The sequence below is a fragment of the Propithecus coquereli genome, unplaced genomic scaffold, assembly GCF_000956105.1.
Source record: "Propithecus coquereli isolate 6110/MARCELLA unplaced genomic scaffold, Pcoq_1.0 Scaffold140, whole genome shotgun sequence".
In the NCBI taxonomy this organism is placed as follows: domain Eukaryota; kingdom Metazoa; phylum Chordata; class Mammalia; order Primates; family Indriidae; genus Propithecus; species Propithecus coquereli.
In genome coordinates, this window is record NW_012138303.1 from 4,685,980 (window position 1) to 4,705,899 (window position 19,920).

The window sequence follows — 19,920 nt, forward strand, 5'->3', positions numbered from 1 at the left end:
GAGGGGCCGGGCGCGGTGGCTCACGCCTGTAATCCTAGCACTCTAGGAGGCCGAGGCGGGTGGATTGTTTGAGGTCAGGAGTTCGAGACCAGCCTGAGCAAGAGCGAAACCCCGTCTCTACTAAAAATAGAAAGAAATTAATCGGACAACTAAAAATATATAGAAAAAATTAGCCGGGCATGGTGGCGCATGCCTGTAGTCCCAGCCACTCGGGAGGCTGAGGCAGAAGGATCACCTGAGCCCAGGAGTGTGAGGTTGCTGTGAGCTAGGCTGACGCCACGGCACTCACTCTAGCCCGGGCAAAAGAGTGATACTCTGTCTCAAAAAAAAAAAAAAAAAAATATTCTGTAGAGGGGGGGGCTTTTTATGTTGCTCAGGCTGGTCTCGAACTCCTGCCTCAAGTGATCCTCCTGCCTAGGCCTCCCAAAGTGCTAGGATTACAGGCATCAGCCCCCAGGCCCTGCCATATGTAACTTTTTGTATCTGGCTTCTTGAACTTCTCAGATTGCACCCTCTGCCTGGACTGCCTTTTATTTTCCCCTGGCTAATTCTTCATTATCCTTTAAACATCAATTCAGTTGTCACTCCTCCAGGAAGCCTGTCCTGCCTTCTCCTCAACATCCTTTTGCCAAAGCAGGATTATTTGTCCCTCTTCTGTGGTCCCATAATGCTCTGTGCATGGCACCATCCTTGATCTCACTATATTTCTTTATATCTGTTTAAAGATCTTTCTATCCCACTAGCATTTAAACTCCATGAGGACAAGAGAGCATCTTATTCATCTTTTTATCCCTGGTATATAACGTATAATAGGTAGGTTATCAGTCAATATTTGATTTAATAAATTGCTATGAATTCTCAGAGTCACAAAGACACCAACAGACATATACACCCAAATATTCTTACCATCTCCCAAAGATCAGATCCAAACATCTGTGCTCTCTGGAATTCAGCTTATTTCAAAATGCAAAGTTATGCATAGTTTGATGCTATACCACTTGAGATTAAGGGTTCTACCAATTCATTCTGGGAACCTAAACAAGGCTCTTTGTGACTCAGACTCCTCTCTCTCTTTCTCTGTCTGTGTGTGTGTTTATGACTCTAGCCTGCACTTGCGGTTTTTAACTCATCTTTAGAGAAACATTAATTATAATTTAACTCTTAACTGAAGCAGAAGACATGATAGCAAAAAAAAAAGAAGGAAAAAGAAAAATAAATGCTTATTTCTAATAGGAAAAGACTATAATACAGAAACAGCAAACAGCCAGAAAGATTTGCAGTGGGAAGAATCTTTCTTTTTTTTTTTTTTAAGAGACAGGGTCTTAAAAAGCAGGCTCTGTTACCCATGCTGGAGTGTGGTATTGTGATCATAGCTAACTGCAGTCTCAAACTCCTGGCTCCAGTGATCCTCCTGCCTCAGCCCAGTAGCTGGGACTACAGGCACACACCACCACACCTGGCTAATTTTTCTTATTTTTTAAAGGGCTGGGGGGTCTCACTATGTTGCCCAGGCTGGTCTCAAACTTCTGGCTCCAAGCGATCCTTCCACGTTGGCCTCCCAAAGTGCTGGGATTACAGGTATGAGCCACCGCACCCTGCTAAATCTTTCTAATTGGAAGACTGAAACTTTGGACTTTATTCCAGTTTGTATGGGGCCAGATTTATCTAACATAGATTTATCCAACATATTGCCCATCCCCCAAACATCCAAATATTTTGAAATGACTTTTTCTGTTCACAGATGTCGGGGAAGCAGATAGATAGATAGACAGATGTAGACACAAACACACATAAAAATATTCTTCAGTGAGGATGAAGCAGTAGACAACTCCAGTGAAGACTTCTACTTTCAAGTCTTAAACTTATGCGGCTTATTAGTTAGAAGTTCTTTAAATTGACTGCAGACAGAACTGGGTACATAATTTGGGGGACCCAACTTAAAATAAAAACGTAGGGCCCTTTGTTCAAAAATCATTAAATATTTCAGTACAGCAACAGTAGAGCACTGCACCAAGCATGAGATTCCTCTGAACGCAGCGTCTTGTGCAACTTCACACAAAAAGCTAGCTCTGATGTAAGAGTTCCCAAATCTTGTTTATTTATCTTAAATATTCCTCTTTCTTTCTTTCTTTCTTTCTTTCTTTTTTTTTTTTTTAGAGATGGGCTCTTGCTGTGTTGCCCAACCTGGCCTTTAACTCCTGGGCTCAAGTGATCCACAGTTTCCTGTGGATCAGTTCACTCTGATTTAATTCTCAGCACTCTCTAGTTAAGAAGTGGGATCCCTTCTAACTCTAACTCTTTATATAGCCTCTTTTTTTTTTCTAGACAAGGTCTTGTTCTGTTGCCCAGGCTGGAGTGCAGTGGCATGACCATAGCTCACTGTAGCCCTGAAGTCCTGGGCTCAAGAGATCCTCCTGTCTCAGCCTCCTAAGTAGCTGAGACTACAGGCATGCGCCAGTACACACCTGGCTAGTTGTTTAACTTTTGTAGACATGGGGTCTCACTGTTTTGCCCAGACTAGTCTCGAACTCCTGGCCTCAAGCAGTCCTCCTGCCTTAGCCTCCCAGAGTGCTAGGATTACAGGCATGAGCCACCTCGCCCAGCCTGCATAGGCTCTTAATTAGACCCCAGTCTCTTTTTAAGAACTTTTCTTTTGGGAGCTTTGTGCAATTGTTATACCTATTCTTTTACTACTGATATACTGCATGTGAAAAAGCTTGCTGGGTCTCTCCATTTCTCTCTCTCTCACTTCCCAGCTTGTCTTGGATCCATGTACAAAGGAGGCTGCAGATCAAAGCCACTAATGAGTCATGAGGTCCCTACCCACAAAAGTCCCTCCCCCTGTGCCACCAGCCAGCACTTTGGGCATGCTGGGAAAACCTCCTACCCAGCCTTTGCCCTGAGTCCAGGGTCTGCACCCTAACTTCAAAGTCACTGAGAGCAACTGGAAGCCACATACCACAGACTCTTGCCTTCTAGGTACTGAGGGCCATAATCCCTAACTCCAATCACTGGCAACTGCTGACATCAAAAGGAAAGCACGGTCAGTGTGGGAGTTTGGGGAGGGTCATCCCACACCAGATTCTGTGGCCTGCAGATGACACGCTGCCTGAGAGAAGCAGGTAGGAAATCTGGCGGGGACTGGAGACTAAACGCAATGAACTACAGGTAATGCTGGGGATCAGGTCCAGGGCAGGTTTGGGAAGAGACTCTGCAAAAGGGAGAGAAGAAGGTTGGTGAAAAGAGGGTCAAATGTTAACCCCTTCCACATTCAGGGATCTGTGACAGCCACCTGAACACCTGAAGCCATGGCCAGTGGGAAAGATGAGCCAAAGAACTGTGCGGTGTGTGGAGACCGAGCCACAGGCTATCACTTCCATGCCCTGACTTGTGAGGGTTGCAAAGGTTTCTTCAGGTGACAGCCTACTCCTCAATAGAAACCCCCCCCCAACTGCCTGTTGGTTGGCCTCTAAACCCTGGCACATGCCCAAGCTTGTCCAGCTGCATTATTCCTCTGTCTTAGAGTCTAACTACCCTGTAGCTAGCACCCTGCATCTTGCTAACCACAACACTGTATAAACTGGTGGCATAATAACAGAGAGAAGGCCAAACGTTTGTCTGATAGACGCAGCCCATTAGTCAAGAGTACTTGTGCACTCACTACCTGCAAAGCAGCAAGCTAGTGCTACATCAACGAGGCTTTGTTGTGTGATCTTGTGTCCCGATGGAAATGTTTGAGATGTGTAGGATCCTACCCACCCCTAGGGACCTGGGGCACTGCTCAGATTAGCCCATGTTACCAGATTCCCAAGTCTTTTAGACCATGCCATCTTAGCCCCTCACGTACCCACCCTCCTGTTCACTGCCATCCCAGACCCTAATAACATCTCTGTCTCTCACAGACGAACAGTCAGGAAAAGCACTGGCCTTATCTGTCCCTTTGCTGGAAGCTGTGAGGTCAGCAAGGCCCAGAGGCGCCACTGCCCAGCCTGCAGGTTGCAGAAGTGCCTAGATGCTGGCATGAGGAAAGACAGTGAGTTGGCCCCCCACCATCCCCCAAATCCACTGACTATCCCTCTCTGCTTTGTCCTGATTCCCAACAGTGCATACTGCACATAGCAGGCAGAGCAACCTTTTTGAAACTAATCAGATTGAACTCCTTGTTCTACTACTTTCCCCCTTCTCACTACTGCACTTGACTGGTCAAAAAAAAGAAAAGAAAAAGAAAAAGAAACTAATCAGATCATGTCACGTTTCTGCTCAAAACCTCCAATGGTTCCCCATCTCAAAGGACATGAACTCATGGTCTAGCTCCCCCACACCAACTTTCAGACTTTATTTCCCACTCCTTCCCCCTTGTTCAATCCATTCCAGTAGCACTGACTTTAATGCCATCCTTGAACAGACCAAGCATACTCTTCCCCAGGACTCTCGCACTTGATATCCCTTCTACCTGAACTTCTCTTCTCCTACATGTTCGCATGGCTAGCTTTTTCTTTTCTATCTCTTAAGTATAGTGCCTGTCACCTAGTAGGTACTTAACGATTGAATTAATGCTTTCTCTGTGCCAGATAACTATGCTATGCTCCCAACAGACAACGTAAGTGGAGTTTCCAGAAGTCAATTTGCCCAAGTCCATTTAGCTAAAAAGTTGTACAGCCGGTATTCAAAATCGAGTCTGTCTGACTCCCAAATTCTTGCTTATCCCATGCTATCATACTACTTTTCAATATGGAAAAGTGGAGAGGAAGCTGTAGAAGTCAAAAGATCTTGGTTTGAATTCAATCTACATGACTTGTTTTGTGGACCTGTTATTGGAATCTAAGCCTGTTTATGTTTCTGAAAAATGTGAATAATACTTGCCCTGTCTACCATAGGGCTGTTTCAGCCAGTGAGATTTAACCTCAGAACCTTTCTTATTATAATGCTATGCAAACATAAGGTGATGTTTTAGGTATCAAGACCCCTCCCTCTTCAATGTTTCCCCAGAAGCCAAAAATGTCTCCTCACACCTTTGCCGCTTTTACTCTCCACCCTTCCCTTCCTTCACTCCGTGCACTGTTTTCTGCTACAGTGTCTCACGGGTCAGTGAAAGTGTGCAGGAATCCCTGTCTCCTGGTGCCTCTGGGACTTCAGCCAAGCCCAAGGAAGCCCCAGGAACTCTCCTCCCTCCCCCACCCTTCAGGGCGGCTGAGGGGCCCCAGATCAGGAACTGGCAGGGAGAGGTGCTGTCAGCTGATCTCAATAGCTTTGTCCTATCTCTTGCTTGGCACAGTGATATTGTCAGCAGAAGCCCTGGCGTTGCGGCGAGTGAAGCAGGCCCAGCGGCGGGCACAGCAGGCACCTATGCAGCTGAGTAAGGAGCAGGAAGAGTTGATCCGGACACTCCTAGGGGCCCACACTCGCCACATGGGCACCATGTTTGAACATTTTGTGCACTTAAGGGTGAGCATTTGCAGGACTTGGGCAGGAACATGAGCAAAAGGGTGATGCAGGAGGCTGGCCAGAGGGAGAGGGCTGGGTGCCATGCACCAGTACAGAGGACAGGGCTTCTCCAAAACCTCTGCCCAGGGTTTTGTCTCCTCAGCAAGGACCCCTTTTAAAATAAGGCAGGTGAGACCTAAAGGAGGGCCTTGGGCCAGGCCCCTCACTTACGTTCTGATCTTTGCAGCCTCCGGCTTATCTATTCCTCCATCACCAGCCCTCACCCACCCCGGCACCGGTGCTGCCTCTGCTCGTGCACTTTGCAGACATCCACACTTACATGGCACAGCAAATCATCAAGTTCAGCAAGGACCTGCCCCTCTTCCGGTAAGTGACTTCTGCTCATCTTTTAGGAAGCGAACACTTCAGTCAACTACACACCCGCCCACCCACAAAAGTCAGTGACCAAAAATTAACATGGCCCTCGGCCTTTCCAAGCACCAGGTCTCAGATTCCCAGCTTGGTCTTTAACTGTGTCAGGCAGGATTAGGAGTTCCTCTCCCTCTCTGAAGCCGGGGCTTGGGTCTAAGGTGCCCGCGTTTCCTGCTCTGCACAGGTCCCTGCCCATGGAGGACCAGATCTCCCTTCTCAAGGGAGCAGCTGTGGAAATCTGTCACATCGCACTCAATTCCACCTTCTGTCTCCAAACACAAAACTTCCTCTGCGGGCCTCTTCGCTACACAATGGAAGATGGAACCCACGGTGAGACGGTGCTAGAGCAGGAGAGGGCATGTGTCCTTGTGGTATGGCATGTGGGCGGGTGACCCGGAGGCTCCTAAACCTGGTATCTCCCACAGTGGGGTTCCAGGTAGAGTTTTTGGAGTTGATCTTTCGCTTCCATGGGTCACTGCGACAACTGCAGCTTCGGGAGCCTGAGTATGTGCTCTTGACTGCCATGGCCCTCTTCTCTCCCGGTGAGCATCTCCCAAAGCCCAGAAACTTTTCCCCACCACCCCGCCCAAACTCTCAGCTCCTCAAATCCATCGTCTCAAGCCTTCTAGCCTTCAAACTTGCAGAGTAGGTCTGTACCAGCCTCAGCCTCCAGGGCACTGTGCAGGCCTCCCCCTTCCCGCCACCTTGTCCTTCCCAGCTCCCTGTCTTACAGACCGGCCTGGAGTTACCCAGAGAGAGGAGATTGATCAGCTGCAGGAGGAGGTGGCACTGACTCTGCATTGCTACATCAAGGGCCAGCAGCCAAAACCCCGGAATAGGTACAGTGGGGGACTGGGAGCTTAGAGGCCACACTGAGGCAGGAAGGGGTTAGAAAAACACTGAGCTTGGGAGGAATAATTTTTACTGTCCTTTCCTTTGGGAAACCAGGTCTCTTTTGGTCTATCCCTTCCCTCTAGGCATCCCTGTCTCACATAGTTCCAGCATCCAAATTGCTCTTACTGCTGTTTCATCTCACTTTTTCCAGATTTTTTTATTCAGTAGAGATGCAAAGTAGCTCACAGGCTGTGTATAATAGCATTCCTGAGATTGATGACATCCATCACCTCACTAGTCCAACCACTCCAGACTAAAGCAGATTTTTAAGAGTCTTGTTCATTCTTTCCCCATGGCCCTTCCTCTCCTCTCCATTGGACCAATTCCTTCCATTTTTCATTTCCTTTTAAGTTGTGGCCATTCATAGTTTCATGGCCAAAGCCAGTTCCTGGTTCAATAGTCCATGATCTTTCCAGGCTTTGAGGTATGCACCACTTCCTCCATGAGGCAGTTTGGCCAGAAAGGGGACGCTTGATACCATAGAACACACCCACCTTCTAGAATCTGCTCTAGAAGGCTAGGCCCTCAGATCCCATACAGTTGAATTTCTAGCTAAGTCCAGGGCTTTCTTCACACTTGGCTTTCAGAGCTCTGGGTTCAGGAAAAATGGGGCATGATGAAAGATGATAGTGTCAGACAGAGGGCCCCCTGGGGGACCTTTGGGACCTTTGATAAATTTATCATACCAGAGCACGATTTTCTCTAATGTTCAGACCTAGTTTCACTGAGGGACAGTTTAGGGGATCAGGGCCTCAAAACAAGACTCTCAGCTGCCTTTTTTCCCTCCTATTTTTCTGGCAACCACACTACTTCCTCCACAGGTTTCTATATGCGAAGCTGCTAGGCCTGTTAGTTGAGCTTCGGAGCATTAACGACAGATACAGGTACCAAATCCAGCGCATCCAGGGATTGCTTGCCATGATGCCCCTGATCCAGGAGATCTGCAGCTGAGGCCCAGGCTCCCTCCCTTCCCCAGCTCACCTGGTGCACACTGGACCGGAAAGAGAAAAATGCTGTGACCAGAGATTGGGCCCAGGAGAAAGGGAGCCCAGTGGTTGCAATGAAAGTCTAAAGCAATAACTGCCTCTTCATGCGGTCATGGGGTAGTGGGCGGTGACTATGGAAATAAAGTTGTTCTCTGGAAGCACAGAAGATGGGGAAGGAGGAAGCCTCAGGGCTAAGAGGTAATGAAGCTCCTTCTGGGAATGGGTGGGCCCCGCTTTCTGAGGCCAGAGATTTGGCCCTTCAGCCCTACTTTTCCAGCCTTTGGAGGCTCTGGGATGGAAAACAGGGTGGTAAGCTAATCCCATGCAGGATTAACCAAAGAGAAATGACGAAAGAAGTGGGGCAGGGGAGAAATTCAGCCAGACATACCCCTTAATCCTCTTCCCTTAGTCCAAAGCCACAAGAGCATGGGGAAGATGATAGTGGGGCTCGTAGTAGTGGCTGGAGCCTCAAACCACTGCCTCATCAGCTGCCCCTGTGGCAGCTCCAGTTCTGAGGAGAGTATGGTCCTGTCCCCCACTCTGTTCCTGGGACCTAGAGGTCACCCAGCAAGGTGGACTCTGGAGAGGAGCCGAGTCTCTGGCCCTAGGGCACCTGACTCAGAGGTTCCAGCTGCTGTGGGGACTGGCTCTGGGACCACCTCAGCCCACAGTGATGCTGAAGCCACAGTGGAATCTGTTGCGCCAGTGATTGAGGAAGGCTCCAAGGGCTAGGGTGACAGGCAAGGGGGGCATCTTCTTCTCCAGCACAGCACCTACACACCAGTTACTATCCACCAAGCCTGTTGGGGGAGAGAATACCAACTGGGTTATTTAACAGGGCCTGGAGAAAGGAGTTGGCAGAGGTAAGGTAGAGCTTCCCTCCTTCCGCATCCCCCATCCCTCAGCAACAACTCTCACCTCTAAACACCATGTTGGCCTGGGGCAGAGTCAGGTGGTAACCAAAGGAGAAGGTTGTGTCTTGTAGCCTTGTGTTTGCCTCAAACTCCACTCCAACCTGAACCTGAGAACCATGCGCAAGGATGAGAGGGATCAGTGTCAGTGAAGACTAGAGGGGTCCTGACGGGATCAGCAGAGTGAGGACATGCATGACAATGTATATGTAGCATGGGTAGGAAGAATACTAAGTCAGCAGGGCCTGTGGAGGTCCAGAGGCGCAGAAGTTCATGACCAGCTTGCTGGGTTGGGGGATAAGATCAGTGGTCTCACCTGTTCATTTGCCCTGTGGTAATAACTGGCATGGGCCCCGCCTGATCCCACATTCAATGTAGCTACCCAGTGTACAGCTGTAAAAACCAAAGCACAGGGGGAAAGGAGTGTTACTGTAGTAGGACACAGGCCAGGAACCCCAGAAAAGTCCAGAGTTGCCTCCCCGCCCCCACTACTCCACTTCGCCCCATACCCGAGTACTTCCCAGCCAGTGTCAAGATGGCCCCCTCTTCGCCTGGCCGCCGGTGATAAACTAGCTCTCCTCCCAGCACCAGCCGTTGAGTGAGACTCTGTAGGAAGTGAGCGACCATGATCACTGTGGGGGAATGGGGAGACATGGAGTCAGTCACAGAAACAACACCCGAGCCTGCTCCCTCACCCCCAGTAACCATCAGGCCAGTCTACCCAAGAAGTTCCTTTTCTAATCCCCGAACTGTACAGAAGATGAAGAGGCAAAGCCAACATTAGCAAATGGGCAGCCAAGATAAAAAGAACCCTGACCCAATCCCTCACCAGATTCCCCAATCAGGTCAGGATTTCCTAGGGTCAGAGTGGCTGTGTAGTCATCTCCCCGATACTCTCCATCAAACTGCCATGTCAGGAACTTGGCCTGCTGCGTCTGGGTGGGGAGAGCAAGAAGTAAAATCTCCCTCCCTCTTTCTGATCACTATGGCCTCTGCTCCCCGCCCCCATCTGCCAGAGCAGGAAACTCATGGGGGAGAAAGGAAGCGCCTCAATGGATGGAGGCAGGAACTGTGGGTCACCTGGAAGACAGCCTTAGCTCGGAGCCGCTCTGCCAAGAGAAGCAGGACCTGGGCGTTGAGGCTGCCGCTGCTGTCCATATCCCCTACCACAGTGGGGAACACCTGTAGAAGAGTAGACAATAGTAAGGCTGAGCTGGGCGGCACCACTCAGCCTAAACCCAAATATAGGATTTCATTAACGGCACCCTGCGCCCCCTGGTGGAGGCACAAAGACAAACAGGGCTCTTTGCACAACTGTTTCTCTGCTCTTTGCCATTCAGAAGAGACAGAGAAAATCAGGTTACTGACCATTTTTCGCCATAACACACATTTCCTCCTCCACCAGACCTGGACCCCAGGTGGGCTTTTAGGGAGATGCCCGCGTGTGTGGAGTCCTCACCTCAGTGGGGCTAAGCTGCCAGTCCCCTGCATAGGCCGCATGGAGGTGATAGCCTGGCAAGCCCAGGGCACTCATGTGTACGGTGTGAGCCACCTGAGGAAAGAGGCGTCAATGGAGAAGAGAGCATTGCATTCCTGCTCCATTTCAATCCCATCCCACCCTTCATCTTCTCCCCATCCAGAAGGCCTCTTAAGAATCCCAAATATTCCAACACATACAAAGGGTCACCAGATCGAAAGCAACAAGTCTCACAGGCAAGGGAGGTAAAGAGAGCCCCACATCCTCCCTTATTTGTCCCACATAGCCTGGCTAAGGCTGGAGTACAAAGGAAAGGAGAAGAGGACCCAGGAACAGGCAAGGAGGAATAGTAAAGAGGGGCCAGAGAAGTGGGAGCACCTGGAAATGGCTGCTCAGAACCTTGTTGACAACGAGCTTCACTCCCTCCATCTGTGCAGGGAATACATCTGAAGGGAGTGAGGGGAAGGGAAGGAGTAAGCACAGACAAGGAACCCCTACCCCAGGCGGTAGTCTCCCCTCTCAATCCCATAGGAAGCACCTTGGAGGAATTGACCTCCTTTCAAGTCCTGCAACGAAATGCTCCACTTCACTTGGGCACCTGATCCTCCCTGACGCTGGATACCCAGCTGTGATCTCCTTTTTCCTGCTCCCATCGCTAGACACATTCAAGACCCTCCCCTCGTCTGCACCTTCATCTTAAGACACCCAAATGCCAAGTTCTCACCTTTGCATAGCCGATGCAGCTCATCGAAGCTCCCAGGGTTGGGCAAAGGTTCCTCTCGGCGGGGGCTCCGGCGGAGCAAAGTCCCCATCGGTGCCAGGCCCAGCGTATTCCCCATTTTAGTCCAGAGGACCGGGAGGGGCAGAGGTTAGCCTGGGAAAGAACGCTATTGCTCCCTCTACCCTCCACGGGCCCCACCCCCCATCATCCAGCTCCCCAGTCCTAGAAACTTCCACATGGTCCGACGCTAGACCTGGAACAGGAAGAGTTGGGGGAGAGAGCACTGATGGGGAGCATGAACCCCAGGCACACTCCCGCCCCGTCTTTGATCCTTCACCCCCACCTGTCACCCCTGTCATCTCTCCCATTCTCTGATCCTAGCCCCTACCACAGACCTCATCTAGTTTCCTATTCCCTCTACTCTTCATTCCCAGGCCCCAAGGCCAGGCTCGCAGTGGAGCAGTATCCCTTACCATGTCAGACCATCATACTGCCCCTTTCCCTCCGGCACACCCCGGTCATCTTGATGGGGGCAGCCATCTTGGGTGATGGCAGAATTGCGGCTTCACGCTGCATTACCAGCGTGGCTCTGAGCGCCATCTTGGAATAGGGCAAAGAAAGATATCAAAGACCCAACCCTCCCCTAATTGGGCCCCGCCCAATCTATGAAAAAAAGCCTCCTCGATCTCCCAGGGGCCAATGGGAGAAGTGAAAGCAAAGGAGTGGCAGGCCTGACGGCCAGAGAGCTTCGGCCCCGGCGCTGCGGAGCTGGGCGGATCTTAGTTGGTGGCTCCTTAGACTGAAATAGAAGGCCTTATATCGCCAAGCGAAGCCTCTCCAAGGTCGGGAAAAACCTGTGAGCTTGCAAGACACTAGAGGGAGCATCTTGTAGCTTGGGCCACTGAAGCTCCTTCCACAACCCGTGAGAAAAGTGAAACTACAGCCTGAAGACTTGGGTATTGTGAAGGGTGACAGAGGGAACGAGTCTGAAGACTTCTTTCGAACCTTGGTTCATTTATATTGCTCCCTCCTTCCCGTAGAGCCCGTGGGGAATTCTCACAGCCCTCCACAGTACACCTCCAAATGAGTGCTGCTCATAAGCACCGCTCTTCTTAGGACGTGGACCCACATTTCCCTTCTGGCGGTCTACATCTCTCAACGTTCCCCCTATTGCCCTCTTGGTGGAATGGGAATGGGCGGCAGAGTTTGGGGCAGTGGGGTAGGTTCTAGCAGAACTATTCCCTGAAACAGCTGCCCTCTGCAGTTAACTCTTTCTTCCCTGCGTACCCAGGCAGAGTTGGCCAATAAAATCTAGGAATATGGACTCCAGCCTCCAAATGGGCTCCACCCGAGGCCCAGGGATAAGCCAAGGGGGTGACCACCAAGCATTAAGAGCTCACAGGGGAATAATTGAAGATGGAGAAAGATTTCTTGGTCTCTGTTCACTACCTCCCTCACTAGCTCTACTCCTCCACCCACACCTTTCAGGAATGTTCCACTTACACAGAAAGTAAGCTCTGGGGTCAAAAGGGTGAAAGATACAAATGCTTCTGGTATCTATTTGGCTGACTTCACTCACATGCTTTGGGCCTGGGGAATGTACTTCTTCCCCCCTCACAATCAGGGCTGGGACAAGGGCCAGGGCCTTGGCCAGAGGGATGCTATAGTGCTATAGCCTCTCCTGACTCAATATTGGCTAACTACTGCCTAGAACCGATAATGCGATCAAATGGCCAGTCACCTTCAACCTTTATCCTGGCAGAAGCCTCTTATTCACCTCTTCCTGCGAGAGCCCTCCAGTTGGGAGGGGGAGGGCAGATGCGTTTTCTGAATTTGTTTTATTGGGGGTAGGGTATGCTCATTGATCAGCACCCTGGTCATTCTGGGCTCTCATGTTTTCTTCCCCTATCTCATTACATATTAACTCAAAAAGGGACAAAGTCAATCACACCTGCCCTCTGCCCCTGACTTTCATTCCCCTAACCCCCATTCCCCTCACCCCTGCCCCTAATTTCAACTCCTTTCTCCTTTCTTCTGTTCCTCAATACTTCCCTGCCAAGTTGCAATGAAGCAGGGTAGGGTTGGGGAGATGAAATCTACCCATAATGGGATAAAGATACCAAGAACTGAGGGCTTGATATATCAGAGCTTTCCAGAGAAATAACTAGGAATCCTGCTTCCCTCTGCATTCAAATCCAAGGATTGCTCACCCCAGACCCTAAGAGAATGGATCTTCCATAGACCTGGAGTATACCAGCTTGGCCTCCACTAAGGCTTGTACCACTTGTTTCTCACCCCATCATGGAGCCCCCCCTTTTACTTGTCCTCTCCTCCCCCATTCCTCCAATTTGTTTATTCCAACATGGCCCCTGCCCCACTGAGCCCACACAGTCCCTGTCACCTGACTGTGGGTGGGTAGGGAGACGAGTATATAGCCCCTACCTCTCCAGCCAGGCCAGGAACAGACGCCAAGGACAGAGACGCTGACTAGGTAGAATAAGGGAGTAAGAGGTATGGGCAGCATCCAAAGAGGACTGAACTTTAATTGTGGAAAGGGAGGGAACCGGGTTGGAGATCTACTTAGGGAGATCCCTGGGGAGGGGCTGAAGCCCATTTAGCTTCAGTGTCCTCCCTACTGTTACCAGCTTTGTTCCTAGGCCACCTTCCCTACTGTCACCACCATGAAGTTGCTTGCAATGACTGTGCTGCTGCTCACCATCTATAGACTTGAAGGTGGGTGTGATATGGAGAAAGGGGCCAATAGGGGAGAAGGTGCTGGGGGTCATAGCTACCATCCGTCTGGCAACCTGAGGGCTCAAAAAGAAGATCATTCCCTCACTAAAGCCCAGAAAGCCCATCCAAAGACCTACCTGGGCCGGGCGCGGTGGCTCATGCCTGTAATCCTAGCACTCTGGGAGGCCAAGGCGGGAGGATTGCTTGAGCTCAGGAGTTCGAGACCAGCCTAAGCAAGAGCAACACCCCGTCTCTACTAAAAGTAGAAAGAAATTATCTGGACAAATAAAAAAATATATATATAGAAAAAATTAGCCGGGCATGGTGGCGCATGCCTGTAGTCCCAGCTACTCGGGAGGCTAAGGCAGAAGGATGGCTTGAGCCCAGGAGTTTGAGGTTGCTGTGAGCTAGGCTGAAGCCATGGCACTCTAGCCCAGGCAAGAGAGTGAGACTCTGTCTCAAAAAAAAAAAAGACCTACCTGGATATCTTTTTAAGGAGGGGGCCAAGAGCTGGGGTAAGGTACTGGCAGAGGTGTGGCTGGAGGCCAGGATTCATTACTGTGGACCCAGCTGAAGAGAGAGAGTGTGTGTGTGTGTGTGTATGTGTCCGCACCCAGGAGCTTTGGTTCGGAGACAGGCAGAGGAGCCGAGTCTGCAGAGCCTGTTCTCTCAGTACTTCCAGAGCATCACCGACTATGGCAAGGACCTGGTAGAGAAGGTCAAGGTCCCGGAGCTTCAGACCCAAGCCAAGTAAGTCTCAGGGAAAGGAGTTCAGAGGCTGTGGGACTGGAGGCAAAGAAGGAAAGATGGATGGTCCCACAGAAGATGGAACCCAGGGGTGGGGATTAGGGAGGATTAGGCTTAAATTGGAGAGAAAAATTCCTTCATCATCCAAAAGTCCCACACACTTCTCGGACAGATAGGAGCAGTGGGAACTGGGCCTTGAATCTCAATCTCTAGCGTCTATTCCTCTGCCCAGTGGAAGACTTGCCTCTCCTCCTGCCTAGGGGCTTTGCCATGCTAGGAGGGACCAGGCACTAGAGTTTGGGGACCTGGGTCAGTCTGCTCTGACCTCCCACCACCATCATGGTCCCTGCCATTGCCTAGGGTCTCTCACACTGACATCTAATTCCTCACCTATCCAGGGCTTACTTTGAAAAGTCAACGGAGGAGCTGACACCCGTGGTCAAGAAGGCTGGAACTGATCTGGTTAAACTGTTTAACTATTTTGTGAACTTTGGAAAACAACCTTCCACCCAGTGAGTTGTCCAGACCATTATCTTCCGGCCCCAGCTGGCCTCTAGAACACCCACTGGCCGGGCCTAGAGCCCCTCCCTCTACCCACTCCCTGTTTGCCACAATAAATGCTGCAGGAGTCAAGCTGTGAGCCTGGTGTGTCTGGGGGGACTAGGAAAAGTAGGGGAGTCAGGGAGTAGTAGGAGGAAGGAAAAGGAGAAATTTGTTTCTAAAAGGAGGGGGATTTGGGTGTGGAGAAATGTTGAAGAGACAAATGATGGAAATGACAGGGTGATTGTTTTCGAAGCGCAAGGATTCTCCTACAGGCCCGGGAATGGCTCTGTAGTGGAGAACTAAAGAGCCTCTGCGTTGAACATGGAACTATGAAAGGCATGGAGGATTCATAAACGGAATCCCTAGACTTGTGGAGGTCTCAGGAAATGAGGGCACACCTCAGAATTCCCTCCTAATCATTCTGTGAAGAGGGGAAAGCTTCCAAAAAAATGAAACCAGAAGTGTCACCCAAGACCCTTCCCTTCTGAGCTAGGGCAACACAGTGTTTCCTCCCATCCCACAATAAAAGACCTCGGTTCACTCCTCTCCCCAAAAGGGCTCTGATTCCTGCATTCAAAACCTCTCATCTGGACCCTCTGAGGAAGACCCATTCCAAGCCCCTCCCCGACCACTATCCAGGTGCTATTCCTAGAACTGGCCTGGTAGGCATCTTAGAGCCTGGAACTAGTAGCCATGGGAGCCACTTTAAGGCCTGATAGGTATCAAACTTGGTGGACACATGGGACTAGAGAAACTTTGGGAGCTGCGATACCTAAATTAAATCAAAATGGGCCGGGCGCGGTGGCTCATGCCTGTAATCCTAGCACTCTGGGAGGCCGAGGTGGGCGGATCGTTTGAGCTCAGGAGTTCGAGACCAGCCTGAGCAAGAGCGAGACCCTGTCTCTACCAAAAATAGAAAGAAACTAATTGGACAGCTAAAAATATGTAGAAAAAAAAAATTAGCCGGGCAGGGTGGCGCATGCCTGTAGTCCCAGCTACTTGGGAGGCTGAGACAGGAGGATCACTTGAGCCCAGGAGTTTGAGGTTGCTGTGAGCTAGGCTGACGCCACGGCACTCACTCTAGCCCAGGCAACAGAGCAAGACTCTGTCTCAAAAAAAATAAAAAAATAAAAAAATAAATAAAAATGGAATGAAAATCAGGCTAGCTTGATGGGGAGAGACTCACAATGCCATAATGTAGGGCAAGGGAAAATGAGGCATTTTCCAGTCAAAGTTTATCCCCGCTTTATCTTTAAAAAAGTTACTTCCCTAAACCAGGCAAGTGGCATACGATTGTAATCCCAGCTACTTGGGAGGCTGAGGTGGGAGGATCACTTGAGCCCAGGAGTTTGAGACCAGCCTGGGCAATATAGTGAGACCTCATCTCAAAGAAAGAGCAACTTCCCTACCCTGGCTCATTTCTCATATCTCATCTGAAATTACCTTTCCCCTCAGACACTGGAGATGGCCCCAATTTCTTCTATATATTGATCAGCCTCCTTCATCTGGCCTTCTAGATCCCCACCATTCATGATTACTCACCTCCCCTTCTCTTTCCCAATATCTGCTTTTTTCTCATGTGGCAAAATGTGCAGGGACAAAGAGATTTCAGTCGGTCACTTGCACGGTGACCTTGGACAAGTTAACTAACTTCAAAGAGCTTGAATTTCTTCACGGGGTTAATAAGTGGATCAAATGGTACAACGAGCTGGAAAGCACTTTGAAAAGTATAAGTCACTATGCAGTGCAAAGTATTGTCCAGCATGGGGGGTTTCCAGGGGTAAGCTTGGGGACTCTAGACCCATTCTGAAAGGACTGCAAGGGCAGAGTAGGACTGGCAGCATCTGATGAGGTTTAAATATGTGCAAGCAGAGCTTCCTGGAAACTCTGGAAACAGGACAGGCACTGACAGGGGGATGCCTTGGCCACCACCTGTGCACTAGGGGCAGATGACCTCCCATCTGGACCCAATTTGTTCCCCCTTGCCCTACCCACCACTAACCCTATCTGGCTCTCTAAGGTCCCTCTTGCTCCCAAACCCACTGAAAACTCAGTGTTCCATTGAAACCTTCCATTAGGGGCTTCACACAGCCCTAGTCAACCATCGCTTTTGCATGTTTGGCTTTTTGACTATGTTAATTCCCATATGCATGTGGATTGGTACTGTCTGGATTGGCAACCATTTGGAGTTGGACAGCCAAGCTCATCTACAACCTAACCTTTGTTCAACTGTCAGACATAGAAGGCCATGCTGGGTACAGAAGCCATTTCTTAGGTTCTAATGCCTTGGAATGTACCTAAACTCTCAACACATTACTCCTTGCTCCAGCTCCAGCCCAGAGCACCTGGGGATCAAAGGTCTCATCCCTCCTTCAGACACCATCAACATTCATCCTTCAGTTGAGCAAAATAGCCCTGAAGTCCATTAGACTGTGAGTTCTGTGAGGTCAGGAACTGAGACACTGTATCCAGCCTAATGCTTAGTAGAGGTTGAGTAAATATATGATAAATGAATGAATGGAGTCCAGTCTGTGGCAGCTTTATTGAGAGCATTCCCTTCCTACTGTTTAGTGGGAGATGGGCATGAGGAAGGGAAGAAGAGTAAGACAAGGAAGTGAGACTAGAATGTAAACATCCATGAACAGCATCTGAGCATTAGTCTCTGACAGGGAGGAGGAACCACTGGTGTATATTAATCTGGGCTGTGGCATCGTTATAGGGGTAGGGTCAGCTGGCATTAACAGCATGGAGGCATAGGTGATGCCGACCATAAGGACTGGGAGGAGAACTAGAAGTCGAAGGAGGGATGTGACCACATCTGTCCTAAAGCTATTGTGGCGGTTTCTCATGCTTCAGAGTCTCATAAGTCTCCTGGTTCCGGGTGCTCAGGCCCTGGAGGTGGCAGTCAAAGGATGATCAGGAACTTGAGCCCATCACAGGACCCCTCCCACCTCTACAGACTCCGCCCCTTCCGAAGGTCATTCAAAATCCCACCCTCTTCTGCGGACTTCCTGGGTCGGGAAGCAGGTTCACTTACCGTGTAAACGCCGTCTGATTTCTGCAGAGGTGAAAGGAGCGAGGTATTAGAGACCCGCACCTCCTTCAGGCCCCCCAGCATCTCCCCACCCAGGGAGGCATCTGGCCAGGGGTGGCTAGCCACCCTGGGCTAGAGGGCGCTCACAAGGGTGCTCTGGGACATGAATACACATTTGCCCACGTGGCCACGAACACATAAACACATACAACACACAACACACAGTCTCTCACATATTCATTGTCACCCTATGCTTGATTCTTCCCTGTCAGCAGCTGAATATTTTACTTGTGGCTTGGCTAGGTGGCAGAGTGGGTAGGATGAGGTGGGGGGGCCTCTGAGGTGTACACAGATGAGCATCCGAGAAGTATGCCCTCCCAGAGGCCTTGAACCCAGGCTAGAGCCCCAGCAGGGCTGAGAGTCTATAAAGGTGTCAACACGCAGGTGTGGGAGGGTCCATACCTCATAGCTGGCTATAGCTGCCTTTCGCACTTGGATCTGGAGTGGGAGAAACGTTATCAGTAAAGGGGAAGTTAGTGGCCCATCCCCCTTCCCTCCAAACTTCGTGGGGGTTCCCCTTTTATTCCCTCTCCTCAAATCCATGCTGCTGCCACCCTCCCACTTCCTCTCCCAGCCCTCACCTCCCCCTGCCTGGCCTTACCTTCAGTCGACAGTAGAGCAGGGTGAGGACAATACCGTACAAGAACAGGATGGCATCCAGGATATAGCAGAGCTGAGGCTCTCCCAGAGCCGCTGAGGGGACAGAGGGTGCCCGTGGGGTCAGGGGATCACGGAGGATCTGGTGCTCGGCAGAGAGAAGGGAAGGGGCTCTGGGAGGCAGCACAGGGCCTCTAAGGGAAGAAACTCTACCTTTCTCCTTGGACTCCTATTTCTCTTACCTCTCTTTTTTGTCCCCCACCCTAGGGTGGGGTAGGATAGGAAGCGTGAAGGGTTCTACTGTGATAGGACTTACATGGACTAATAGTTGAGGACTTTCCCCTCAGCCCCCAACCTTTTCTTTTTAGCACTGTGGGTTTCTCAGGCACCATTGAGCATTTCGTCCACCTCAAGGGGCCCATCTCAGTCCACTGGGCTGAGACAAAAACCTCAGCCCCGAGCAGGAAGGGGAGGGAGAGGCAGTACAAATTTCAGTGAAGAAACCACAGAAGTGTCTCTACTAAGTCCTGTGACCTGTGGCTGAGGGCTGGACAGGAAGGATGTGAGCTGGGGAAGGGAGGGAAGGCAATTACTCTATCATTGGTCATCTTCTAGCCTCAGCCTCGTTGCTTTCTGTCCACCACAAGACACTTAAATATGTATTAACAAAGAAAAACAAAGTGTCTGCTTTCCTAGGCCTTACAGATACCATTGGCCTTGCACACAAAGCTAGGCAATGACCAGAGGCTCAAGGAAATGACCACAAGCTGTATGGATTCCATCTCCTGCTACTTTGCCTATTACCCACTCTGGGTCTCTAAGAGGGGAAGTTTACGCAATTTCAAAAATCAGATAGCCAGGCGAGGTGGCTCACGCCTATAAACCTAGCACTCTGGGAGGCCGAGGCTGGAGAATCACTTGAGCTCAGGAGTTCAAGACCAGCCTGAGCAAAAGTGAGACACCATCTCTACTAAAAATAGAAAAATTAGCCAGGCGTCATGGCACGTGCCTGTAGTCCTAGCTACTTGGGAGGCTAAGGCAGGAGGATCACTTGAGCCCAGGAGTTTGAGGTTGCAGTGAGCTGTGATGACACCACTGCACTCTACCCCGGCGCGACAGAGTGAGACTTTGTCTCAAAAAAATAAACAATCAGATAGAGTCTGGGCTCTGGAGATTGCTCCTGGCCCCTAACAGAAGGACTGATACAGTACCTGTGACTAACATTGGTCAAGTACTGACATTGGTAAAGTACTTTTCATTCTACAATGCTCTTTCACACACACGCTATTGCATAAATCTTAAAACTACCCTGTGAGGGAAACCACGTCATCGCCATTTTATGGATGATGAAACCAAGGCTC

At 50.2% G+C, this 19,920-nt stretch overlaps 4 protein-coding genes across 8 annotated transcripts in view; 2 read left to right on the plus strand and 2 right to left on the minus strand.

Annotated features, from left to right (window-relative positions):
- The first annotated feature begins 2,866 nt into the window (after positions 1–2,866).
- NR1I3 (nuclear receptor subfamily 1, group I, member 3) lies at positions 2,867–7,830 on the plus strand. 4 transcript variants are annotated; one of them, XM_012639570.1, is made up of 9 exons: positions 2,867–3,122; positions 3,276–3,415; positions 3,903–4,033; positions 5,276–5,445; positions 5,672–5,811; positions 6,041–6,186; positions 6,282–6,398; positions 6,590–6,695; positions 7,572–7,830. In XM_012639570.1, exons 2-9 carry the CDS (start codon positions 3,309–3,311, stop codon positions 7,699–7,701), a joined length of 1,047 nt encoding a protein of 348 aa, XP_012495024.1. In that variant the 5' UTR covers positions 2,867–3,122; positions 3,276–3,308; the 3' UTR covers positions 7,702–7,830. The 4 variants fall into 4 exon arrangements, with proteins under 4 accessions (XP_012495024.1, XP_012495027.1, XP_012495023.1 ...); XM_012639569.1 differs by having other exon boundaries at positions 2,926–3,168; XM_012639573.1 differs by lacking the exon at positions 6,282–6,398.
- TOMM40L (translocase of outer mitochondrial membrane 40 homolog (yeast)-like) lies at positions 6,762–11,516 on the minus strand. The gene is made up of 10 exons (XM_012639574.1): positions 11,319–11,516; positions 10,849–11,098; positions 10,503–10,570; positions 10,107–10,199; positions 9,728–9,829; positions 9,477–9,582; positions 9,157–9,279; positions 8,964–9,040; positions 8,655–8,757; positions 6,762–8,536 (listed from the first exon to the last, which is right to left on the minus strand). Exons 2-10 carry the CDS (start codon positions 10,961–10,963, stop codon positions 8,397–8,399), a joined length of 927 nt encoding a protein of 308 aa, XP_012495028.1. The 5' UTR covers positions 10,964–11,098; positions 11,319–11,516; the 3' UTR covers positions 6,762–8,396.
- Positions 11,517–13,266: 1,750 nt separating this feature from the next.
- APOA2 (apolipoprotein A-II) lies at positions 13,267–14,958 on the plus strand. Of its 2 annotated transcripts, none has more exons than XM_012639576.1 (4): positions 13,267–13,336; positions 13,491–13,578; positions 14,196–14,328; positions 14,724–14,958. In XM_012639576.1, exons 2-4 carry the CDS (start codon positions 13,527–13,529, stop codon positions 14,839–14,841), a joined length of 303 nt encoding a protein of 100 aa, XP_012495030.1. In that variant the 5' UTR covers positions 13,267–13,336; positions 13,491–13,526; the 3' UTR covers positions 14,842–14,958. The 2 variants fall into 2 exon arrangements, with proteins under 2 accessions (XP_012495030.1, XP_012495029.1); XM_012639575.1 differs by having other exon boundaries at positions 13,294–13,356.
- Positions 14,959–17,389: 2,431 nt separating this feature from the next.
- The window catches only part of FCER1G (Fc fragment of IgE, high affinity I, receptor for; gamma polypeptide), a 3,915-nt gene continuing 1,384 nt past the window's right edge, over positions 17,390–19,920 (minus strand). Inside the window, exons 2-5 of the mRNA XM_012639577.1 lie at positions 18,564–18,655; positions 18,365–18,400; positions 17,906–17,926; positions 17,390–17,760 (exon numbers count right to left, since the gene is read on the minus strand). Of these exons, the coding sequence (XP_012495031.1) occupies positions 17,698–17,760; positions 17,906–17,926; positions 18,365–18,400; positions 18,564–18,655 (212 nt within the window). The 3' untranslated portion in view covers positions 17,390–17,697. The remainder of the gene's footprint in view (positions 17,761–17,905; positions 17,927–18,364; positions 18,401–18,563; positions 18,656–19,920) is intronic.